The 12066-nt window shown below is 37.1% G+C and overlaps 1 protein-coding gene across 1 annotated transcript in view; it reads right to left on the reverse strand.

Annotated features, from left to right (window-relative positions):
- Window positions 1–12066, reverse strand: part of LOC121313913 — a 40954-nt gene that overhangs the window by 20186 nt on the left and 8702 nt on the right. Inside the window, exons 2-4 of the mRNA XM_041246694.1 lie at window positions 10747–10823; window positions 2315–2440; window positions 367–595 (exon numbers count right to left, since the gene is read on the reverse strand). Coding sequence (XP_041102628.1) covers window positions 367–595; window positions 2315–2440; window positions 10747–10823 — 432 coding nt within the window. The remainder of the gene's footprint in view (window positions 1–366; window positions 596–2314; window positions 2441–10746; window positions 10824–12066) is intronic.

Raw genomic sequence — 12066 nt, forward strand, 5'->3', positions numbered from 1 at the left:
AATGCTCTATCACGTGAGTGTGTGTGTGTGTGTGTGTGTGTGTGTGTGTTTTTTTTTTTTTTTTTTTTTTTTTTAATTTGTGGGACAGTAAGAAACTTGCCAAGCCAGTAACAGAGCATAAACATGTACATATTTAGCAGAGGAACCCATCTAATTATTAACATGACACTGCTTTCCCAGACTGGTTGATGTACAGTATTCCTATAACAACAATGTCCAAACACTTGTCCACATAAACTTTTTTTTTTAAACTATGTAACTTTTTTTTTTTTCATACATATATTATATATATATATATATATATATATATATATATATATATATATATATATATATATATATAAATGTAAAGGTTGTATCCCCTACCAAGAATTACTTGAAGGCTTGGACGGAGTCTGTCCCAAGAGTTCCTGAAGACTGCTGTTATCATTGCTTTCCCCAACCACTCAGAGAAGAGAACTTGAAGATATACAATGGGAGACCCAGCTGCTGCTTCTGTCAACACCAGCACCACCTTAGTTGCTAAAGACATATGAGGTCCATTTTCCCTAAGAAACTCTTCTTTGGATTGGCCTGAATATTCGCTGTATAATACCTGGAGAAAAAAAAAAAAAAAAAAGGAATTAATAGTCAATAATAGTGGAAGTAATTGTCTAATATGGTACTTCCAATCTTCCAATTTAATGAAAATATCCAGTTTGAACTATAAAATCATGTTCTGGATATAACACCCATCACATCCACATCTTTTGAAAAATATGTCAATTTTTTTTTTTTTTTTTTTTTTTAGCAACTCAGTTGTTTTAGACTTAGTAAGAACTCCCACACACACCTGGAAGTGTAGCAGCAAAACGATACACTTCTATGTGAAAACGATTGAAAAATCTTTTTACATATTATATATATATATATATATCTATATATATATATATATATATATATATATATATATATATATATATATATATATATATATATATATATATGATTGAGAATGCAATAAAATATTTGTAATTGTTAAATGAAATGGAAAAATCATCAGAAACATAGTTTCATGACAAAGCACAGTGTCTTAGTAAAAACCTTTCTTATCTTTGTGTACCTTTTGAATACTTTGCTTAGTCAGCTCTCATTGATTTGCTTGGCTTCATCCCATTCATGCTCGCTCAGACACAACAGAATAAAAACAAAAAGCTTAGTCCTAAGGTTTATAAAAATGTGCTATAGAAAAAAAAAAAAAAATTAAACAATCTTGTCTAGCCTCTACTGGGACAGCTGTAAAAAAAAAAGACTGGCAAGTGCATGCAGTGTACAGAGACTTGCGCTAGACAAAAGAATATATTTGAGCTTTTTGGATTCTGTTTTTTTTTTTTTTTTTTTTCTGTAGGCTTCCTGCCATATGCCACTTTTAAAAAAAAATAGTTTATCAAGGCACAACAGGAAAATATAGAACAGTGCTATATGTACAGTACTTTAGAAACACTATTGAAATGGTTAAGGAATATTAATATAAAATGTATTGCCTGTAGATATTCTTTCATATGTTTATGTATATGTTTGCAATAAAAAATAAAAATAAAAGCTTCTTGAACATATTGCAGCGCTGTCCCTTTTCTTTGTGGCACCAGCAAAAAAGTCGCTGACAAGGTGAGTGTTGTTTAGTCTTTTATTTATTAACTACAAACAGAACCGTTACTCAAGGCTGTCACACACACTTTTAACGACTCCTACCCCACCACTCACACGTCCGCACACATGTCACGCGCATGCACGCAGGCCTCTGCAGCCGTGCTGCCTAATTAACCCATTCACTCCTGGCTGTGCATGCACACTAGCACTCATATCAGCTTAACAATACACACACAACGCATACAACAGCAGCCGAGAGAAATGGCAGGAGAGGGTGGTTCAAAGAGAAGGGTTCCGTTGCTGTGGAAGTCTGGCCTTTGCTACCCATGTGATAGCTTGTGCCTTTCTCTGTGTGTTACAGACAAATCAAACAACGAAAACCTCTTGCTGATCTATTTTCAAGAATTATAATGACTGTGGTTCGTTTGAGTAGGTTCATTTGCAGTAGTTCATTGAGATGAGAAACATGTAAAGAACTACATTAAAAATGTGTGGTCCTTAGTCAGATGACACAATATTTGAGATGGTGATCGAAGTAGGCAGTACAGATGCATTTCATGAGTGGTGGAAATTAATGGAAATGTGTGTGAAATTATGTTACCTCTTCACAGGGTTACATTTATACAGATACTAGAAAAATCTTTCATGGAGAGACATGTAAAATGTAAGGATTCACAACTCTTACCAGCAGTTTGTTCTTCTGTAGCTCAGTACTCAGGGTTTTTGCCAAGTTTGTATCAGCAGGGTCATAAATTAAGTAGACAGTGCCTGTCCGAGGGCGTGCAGACTTTGCTTGCAGGTGCCAGCTGTCCTACAGGAACACAAGACCGATTAATCTTTACCTCAGATCTCGTCAATGCACTCCAATATGTTCAGTTGTTTAAAAAATTGTATTGGGACGCAATTATTTGGATACAATTATTTTTTATGAAGTATTTTGGGTATTTAAATCAACTGATCTGTTAAGGTTGTTTATGTAATAATTTTACTTATTTTTCTTTTACTGGTTGAATTAGACTTTGTGCTATGTGAATATGTCTCTTACATTCAAATGAATAAACATCGTTACTTAGGCAGAAAAATGGAAGCCAAGTTACATATACCTTTGGAGAACTGTTTTCAAACCCATGTTTTGTTTGTACTAAACAGATATATCTTAGACTAACTTTTATTGATCACAAAAAAAAAAAAAAAAAAAATTAACTGAAGTTGTAATCTAATAAAAAGCAGTATGAATGTAAAGGTATTTTGATATCGGAATCCATGTTCAGTAGGAGTATATGGTAGTTTCACTGATTCAGCCTGTATGCACTGTCAAGGAATACAGTTAACATGGTTTTTAAAATGAACTTTATACACTTTAAAATGCAGGTTCATTAATTACACGCAGTTATTGTTTATTAATTGCATTGTGGTTACTATTTAATAGTATTTTTCTATATGAACATAGCACACAATCCTCTGAGTGATTAACAAAATGTAGCACTTATTTAACGAAGTCTTCATTCTGTTTATATAATTTAGTATATTGTGTATTTAATAATAGCGTAAGCACAGTGTAGTAAAATGTACCTGTTTTAAAGTGTATTCCAATAACCAAGACATGTTTCACCGGGCAGAGCAAAGTCACCTGATGTAATGTTTAGGACATGGAGTTAGTAACATATAAAACATGTAAAGAGAGAGGCTCTGCCTCTTCGAAGGCACAGCACATAGAAGGGGGGTTCTGTCATTGAGGAGACCCGACAAACAGCAGGGAGGATCACCGTCTCTGAAATGACCCGACATATGAAGAGGCTCGCGAACCGTAAAGAAAAAACATTGATTAGTAATATTAAACACATGAGAGAGGTTCCAGCTCTTCAATGGCCCAACATATGCAGTAGGGAGGTTCCGTTGCTGAGGATACCTAACATACAAAGAGGGGACATCGTCTCTGAGGTGACCCGACATACAAAGAGGCTTGCGAACCGGAAAGAAAACATGGGAGTTAGTAGTTGTTAAAACATATAAAGCGGGGTATTCCACCTCTTCAAAAGCCCAACACAATAGAAGGGGGGTTCCATCGCTGAGGAGACCTGACAAACAGAAGAAGGGTCACCTCTCATAACTAGAGTATTCAGAACCTGAAAGAGAAAAAGATAAGGGATCATGCATGCTAAAGGAAAGGATTGGCCAGGGGTCCCCTCTGACTCATGGAGAACCGTCCTCTAATTGGTAAATGAAGCAACGCTTAACAAAGGGTTGGAGAAAGTGAAATCTCTACCCCCCCCCAAAAGAATGGACCCCCGGCTCCCCGCTGAAGACACTTATGAGAAGAAAAAAGGAGACCCGGCAATGCATACAGAAAACAAGAAAAAGAGAGAAAACATTTAATACAAGAAGAAAAGAAAACATTTAACACTACAAAAGGGTTAGTAAATTGCTCCCTACTATTTGTAGACTCTCCGCACAGTGGAAAGAAAAAAAAACCTTTGGTGGCCCTGACAGAAAGGTCATCCCCACTCTGAACATACTAGCAATGGACTGGTGAGCAGAGGATATTTCAAATGGGGAAGAACAAATGTAAGCTGATGAGTCCAGCACCCCATAGTTTTGATTAGATGCTGCTTAATCTTTGCTCTTGCTGCTGATGACACTGCCCTGATTCTGAATGAATGAGGAGTTTAGAATTGCGGGGGAAGTCCTGCTCTGGAAACCAAAGTGGAGAGCTGAGAAGTGAACCAATGCCCGGATACAACAGACTGGCTTGAACTGATCAACAGGAAATGGGTTTGCATTCTGCATATGGGCATAGAGGAGAGTCCATTTGTTGAAAGCTGAATACATTATCCTTGCCAAAGCTGATCCGTTTTTGAAATGCATAGGACGAGAATAAAATGGGAATCTAAAGTGACTTTGTGATCACTGCAGCGAATATCCATAGTAGGAAAGCTGGCAATAGAAGGAACTGTATATTCTGAACATCTCAAGAACCCAAAAAATGCAGATAGACAAATGGTTTCCATAGTTAAGTCATCAAATGGAGAGAAGCGGCCTTGATGACGGACTGAAATCAAATTGTCAAGAATGTCTGTAGAGATAGGCAGACGAGAAGGAGAAGAGGCCGGAGATATTGTATTCCTGACATAGGATTTGATTGTAGCTGGAGCTAAGTCTAGAGAATCCTTTGCGTATACTATGAAAACCATGACCCAGTCCTGGTTGAATGGAGTCAGATTAATGCTGCTTTGGGAACTGAAAGCTACATAAGTAACCCAGCCTGTAGAGCACAAGCATCTGGTAGAGGGAGCAAGTGCTGAAGCCATGTGAGCTTGCACTCAATTAAGTAGTTTGCTGATAGCTGAGTTCAGTTGGAGATCAGCTGATTGAACTGGGGGGGAGGGGGGAGGGAGGATCAGGGCTGTAGGAACCAGACGGTGAAATTTGAAACTCTGTAAACGAGAAAGAACAGCAGCTGCATTATTACAGACACCCGATAGATGGCGGGCTTGCATTAGAAAATTATTAGATACTGAAATCCATATTTAGCCGCCGTAGTAATTGCATGATAAGAGGGGAAGTGTAACTGACTGTTAATAATGTGCACTGTAGATATGTTATCTCAGTAGAATAGTAGTGATTTCTTAGTGTGCTGGCTGTATTGATGTCTTGCTCTGATGTGCTGGCTGTATTGATGTCTTGCTCTGATGTGCTGGCTGTATTGATATCTTTCTCTGCACAGGCTGGCTTGCTGTCTGGTTGGAAACATTAAATGGCTGGGCAATGATGGGGAGATTTTTTGGGTGAAAAAACTGGTTCTACTGAAATGGAACTGCAATAAAGGAGAAGAAATGATTCTCGATTGCTGGGACGATGCTGCCATTTTTGAGAAGGGTCTTTATAAGCTTGTTGAGCATCCAGTCCTTCCAGTACAGTCACTCAGGAAATGCATCCTCAGCCTGGAGTCACTTGAATGGCATCCTGTGGCATTCAAACGTTGCTCCACTTTTATCAAGGGACCCAATGTGTGCCAGGAAAACACACTGTACACAATCACACCACCACTACCAGCCTGCAATGTTGACACGTGGCATGAAGGATGCATGTACTCATGTGGTTTTCTACATACCCTAGTCCCCCCATCAGCGTGAAACAGCAGGAACCAGGATTCATCAGACCAGGCAATGTTTTTCTAATCCTCCAGTGTCCAGTGTTTTCATTCCTTAGCCCACTGCAACCGCAGTTTCTTGTGTTTTGCTGAAAGAAGTGGAACTGTTAGGTCGTCGGCTGCCATACCCCATTCGTGTCAAGGTACGACAAGTTGTGCATTCTTTTATGGGTCTTTCGGCACCAATGTTGTACTGGAATGTCAGTTGACTAACTGTAGCCCGTCTGTTGCTCTGCACAGTTCGTGTCAGCCTCCTTTGGCCTCTTTCATCGATGAGCCCTTTTCGACCACTGGCCTGCCGTTGGCTGGATGTCCTTTGGGTGGTAGACCATCCTTGATACACACAGGAAACTGTTGAGCGTGAAAAACCCAGCAGCGTTGCAGTTCTTGACACACTCAAACCGGCGTGCCTGGCACCTACCACCATACCCCGTTCAAAGGCACTTAAATCTTTTGTCTTGCCCATTTACCCTCTGAATGGCACACATACAAAATCCATGTCTCAATTGTGTCAAGGCTTAAAAATCATTCTTTAACCTGTCTCCCCTTCATCTACACTGATTGAAGTGGATTTAACAGGTTACATCAATAAGGAATCATGACTTTCACCTGGATTCAACTTGTCAGTCTATTTCATGGAAAGAGCAGGTGTTTCTAATGTTTTGTACACTCAGTGTGTGTGTGTGTGTGTATATGGCTGGCATAATACAACTAAGAAAATGCAAAGTATGTTCAGTGTATAAAATTACTGTTTGCAGTGAGACCTTAGCTTTGAACATAGATTAATAGTTCCCACAGGGATAATTTTTGGGGATAAATAACTTGATGCTGTAGCATTGTTTGTTGCAGATGATAAAGGTATTTATTTAATGTTAAACTAATAAAATCAGCTGATATGTACTGTACTTTATGTAGCACACCCTCACTATATTCAAAGTATGTCTTGTAAAACATACTGATATATAAACCTGAGACAGGTCTGGAAAGAAGTTAAAGCTACAGTTTTCACAGAGGTTTGAAACTGTTTGAGTTGTGACATTGTCAACATGCAACTTCATTCGATCATTGATCAGTAAGAATTACCCAGTAATCCTACCTAATATACAGTAATTCTAAATTCTCAATTTTCTTGGGTATGAATTAGAGAATAATACAAGAAGATAGAATTAGTGTTTAAGTGAATTTTTGAACTAACCCTTGATGAAACTATTTCCAGGGTCATTGCTTTGCATTTTGAAGAGGTCAAAGAGTTGTTCAGATTATAAAAATAGATTTAACATTTCTGAACGGTTATCATTGCCCTCTCTAGTCAAAAAGATAAAACAATTACATTACATGGTTTGCTGATATGTATCAAACCCACAGACAGGGAGACACAGTGCAAGACTTCCAGCAAAAGATGAAATAGCAGATTATCCAAAAATAAAAATGAAAAATGAAAAGCCAGTACATTACTACCCTGCATTAATCCTCCATGCTAGCAAGCTGCACATTCAATCAGTACATTAATAAACTGCTCTCTTCAGTCCCCTGTTGTTAACAGGATGACAGAAGTCTGACAAGGTTAATATTTCAGAAGTTTTTAGTTATTATTTAATATGCTGGGGCAGGGCTGAAAAGGCCTTTGTGTAAATAGGGGGCAGGGTAAAGCTCTGCTGATAAATGTGGTGTGTTTGGGTTTTATTGGGAATGTATTGTTATGACTTAAAATGTATTGTTTAAGTTTATTTAAACAGGTGATGTTATTTTTGTTGTGTTTGAATGTATTTTGTGTTTTTTTTTTTTTTTTTTTTAAACGGTTTTGTTTACTAGTGTTGGTTTAAACGTGATCTGGCAGAGGCAGTGTTAGCATTTCGTCTCTGACAGACAGCTCGTGAGACTGCGTGGTCGGCAACGCAGATATTAAAAACACTGTGCACTGTGACCATCTCCAGTTTAATTGATTAATTTATTGCTAAAAATTACTGTTTGCAGTGAGACCTTAGCTTTGAACATAGATTAATAGTTCCCACAGGGATAATTTTTGGGGATAAATAACTTGATGCTGTAGCATTGTTTGTTGCAGATGATAAAGGTATTTATTTAATGTTAAAGGTATTTATTTAATGATGGTCACCGTTATAAAAAACAACAGCTTTTGCTGGTCGGGGTGAGTGTTTGGAAGGAGGAACGTGAGCGAGCGAGCATCTAAATGAAAGTAAAAAGAAAAGAAAGCACTTGCTACTCATGCTGGGAAGCACCAGCATGGAGCTTGTTGTGTCAGTTTGTGTTTGTTTTTTGCTAGAACATTTATTTTTGCTCTGTCAGCAACAGTATTTTTGTACAACATTTTTATTTATTTTTGTTTTCAATAAAAATGGCGCATCAACGCTTTACCTGCTTGTGTATCTCTATCAGCTTTCTGGTCTTGGGACATCATCACATGGCTCTCCTGTCATAGTACCTAATTACAACTTTGATTACAAAGGCCTTTGAAGTAAAAACACAATTGGCCCACAGAGGAATGCAATTAAAATGTAAAAACAGCACAGTTCTATGCTCATACCAATACCTTTGTGATAAAGGCCTTGCGTTTCTACTTCCCCTTCCATTGTAAAAGCCCCCTCATTAAGGATAAATATCCCAGTAAAAGAGACTAGTAAGAGGGGGGGAAAAACACTTTACTAGTTACAGAAAGTGTGATTATATCATAATTATATTGCCTTAGTTTCCTCCTGTCATTTTTAGTAAGGAACTAGAGACTGCACTGTTCACGGAAAAAAAACAAATGCACAATCCGATCAATAAAACTAGGTGTTTAGTGAATTTATCAGTTTATCAGGGAATAACAACTTTCTATTTTATCTTGCCCGATCTTCTCACTACCGCAGAAGCCTGCCCCTTAATACATTTTGAGAAGCACCAGCGTCCAGCGATTTCGTTAGCACTGGCTAATCCATAAAAAGTGGGAGGCAGAATGGATTAGCAAATCATGACAAACTGACTTCCCCGTGTGTAATACTTCTTACTGCGCATGCATTTTCCGTGTGTGTGTGTTTTTTTGTTTTTTTAATAAATATATATTAAATATTGGCATTCATTTAATAACAGAAAAATAAGCATTAATTATTTCCATTAGAGTAAACATTCCACCAAGGGAGCTTATATTGAGATTATATTAATTTTGAATGTCCATTGCCGGTACAAATTAAAGGTGACTCCAATTGGATTTGTGCTTAAAATAAAAGTAATTATTTTGGAATTAATGACTTAATTCCTAAAATAGTTCACCTCCAGAGCAGCCAACTTGTTGCATAAGCAGACCTTGTCTGTACAGTACAAGGCTTATAGCCTGCACATGCGGGACGTAATATGGAAGTATTTGTGTTGCTAGTTTTGATACCCAGACTGACAATAGTTAGGTACCAAAATTACTTTACAGGGCAATTAAAGAGTAAGTAGTGTGGTTCCGAAAAATATACATCTCCACATGTTGGTACAACTGTTTAAATAACGTACCTGTAATTGTTCTTTTCATTGTTAACATCCTGACAACTTTGTGGACTTATAACTTTAAAGTCTGTTTCAAAGTGTCCACTCTAGTGCACTGGGATTTCAGATCTGTCCTCTAAATAACTGCAGAAAGTTATTCTTCTAGAAAAGTAATTACATTTTAATAAAAGGGCACCGTTCTATATCCTGTGAAAAAGTACTAAACATATTGTAGCGATCTCAGTTAATTCAGGCAGGTGCGTCACACAAGGGTGAGGAAATCCACACCCACAAAGGGGCGGGCGCGAGCCTGGGGCCTCTCGATCTAAAGCATAGCACTGATGCCCCTGTACAAAAGAGTCGGCTCCTTTGCAAGGAGCGTATATCGGGCTTATGTCTTCGAGTGTGATTACGTGACCTACCAGCCTTCCTGCTGCTGTCCCTGTGAATGCTAAACTATTTTTAGTTACTTTTTAATTTGGAATTTGATATCCATTAATAAATACATGCCATGTTCTTATTAAAATGCATATATCCTCATTTGCACACTGCGGAGGGAACAGAGTTCATTCAGATAGCATCACATGATCATGCAGTCTGACCGAATCTCTAGTTCACTTTGCTTTGATATATTCTTGAGTTTTTATTACTGCTGCAGCCTCATTCCCTTTTTCAACACCCATTTCTCAGAATAATATTTAAAATAGCAGCATTACATTGTGTACAAGCCCAGTCCACACAATGCATACATGAATATGAATATCTTTAGGAAGTTTTTAAACATATTTTTCATTTGAACTAAAAATAACTGACTGTAGAAACCAATTCATGATTCAGGGCAGTCAAGGTTCAGACAGGAATCAGAGTTACACAATTGAACACTTAATTTGAACAATTACATTTTTCAAGCACTTCAAAAAAATGATAAGCAAAAAACACTGATAATAACAAAAGGAAAAGGTACCTTAGACAGTTGGCCAAAAAAATCAAAGCTTCTATCTCCAAAGAGTTTTATATGGAGCTGCTCTAAGCTGCAGAACACAAGCATTCCAGTTAAAGCTTACTTTTACGTTACAAAGTATTTTATAAATCTGGACAGCACTGTATATTTGTCATGCTGTTTTGGTGAGTATTGCAGTCTTATTTGTGTGTCAGTGGCATATACTGTACACATGGATTTGGTTTTCTGTTTGGATATTCAGATTTGCTACAAACACAATTACAGGAGGTCATTTGGTAAATAGGAATAAACCAGTAAAAACACAAACCTCAAACCACAACATACCAGTTTGTTGCAGCAACTCGTGAAGGGTCAGCATCAATCAACAACAAAGCTACAATATGCAGTCATTTATTTTTTATGTAAGCCATACTGAATTATATTAGTAATATTTTCCCCTTGTCCACATAAAAAGGATATATAAAAGATATATATATATTATATATATATATATATATATATATATATATATATATATATTATATATTTTACTTACAGGAAGCTTTTTCTCTCTTTCTTGAAGAATTACTATTTGGTGCAGAATTGTTCTTCTTGCACCTTGGCTGTCAACACCTTAAAAAGTAGTAAAAGAAAGATAAGCAGGTTAGATTGTATACACAGTGAAAACCTTTATGTTAAAATTTGAAAATGTTATAACTTGCAACACATGTAATCCTAGTGCAGCATGAACAGGCAAACCACAGTATAGATCTGGAATAATAACATGAGGTCACGCTGTATTAACACATTGGTTCTTATCGTGTATGGTGCCATGGTACTACATGAGTGCGTTTTGGATCAATTGTGATACCATTGCTATGTATTAATATGAAGATGTTACATTTGGGTACCTGTGACAAGGGCAGCTTGGCAGGTGACGTCAAACCAGGAAATTATGGATACATAACAGGCAGTACTGTGGGGTGAGACGCTAATACGCTCAGTTTTTTTATTAAATAATAAACACTTTAAAAAAAGAAGCAAAACAAACGGCACGAGGGCCAAAATAAACAAACACTTCCAAAACCCAAAACAAATGCCTTGTGGTTACAGCGGTCATGGCTTGGTAGCAATAATAATAATACTAATAATAATAATAATAATAATAATAATAATAATAATAATAATAATAATAATAATACAAAATACCCATATATACATAGGGGAGGGGTTTACCACACCACAGTACTCAAAGCTCATATCAGTATGTCAAGTAAAGAACCACTAAACTATCATTTTACGCCACTGCTTTGAACCATGGTTGTTGGCTAAAGGGGTATAGTACATAAATTGTGGAGCTAATATGTACTATTACTCTAGAGCAACGTTTTTCACTTGGTGGCCCGCGAGAGCCTTCCGTCTGGCCCGTCGGATGTCAGCTGCAGCGTTGTCAACTGGGTGGTTTTTCAGCAAAATGTGGCTGAAAATATATTAACAATGCTACTCCACATTCTGCCTTGAATAAAACAACAAACTGCTTCCAAGTAACACCCGTGTTGGAGGTTAGCGACAAAAATAGAAGGGCAGAATTTTCTACTTGCAACATTCAATCTCAGAATAAGAATATTCATAAATAATTAACTGTGAAAATGTGGATCATTTCGGCTTTAAAACTTTAGAATAAAAGGACAGACAAAAGCTGCAGAAAGTCTCTAATACTTTATGGTTATCTTCCTGAGTTAAGGCCCACAATGGGGCTGCAGAGGAATAGAACAGATGTGGGAGTTAAGAGTGGAGGTGAATGAGTATATAAAGGATTGAATCAAAGGCAGAATGTAGTTCAATTAGGACATTAAAGGACAGTAAAAAAAGAATA

This window comes from Polyodon spathula, chromosome 4 (genome assembly GCF_017654505.1).
Source record: "Polyodon spathula isolate WHYD16114869_AA chromosome 4, ASM1765450v1, whole genome shotgun sequence".
In the NCBI taxonomy this organism is placed as follows: Eukaryota; Metazoa; Chordata; class Actinopteri; order Acipenseriformes; family Polyodontidae; genus Polyodon; species Polyodon spathula.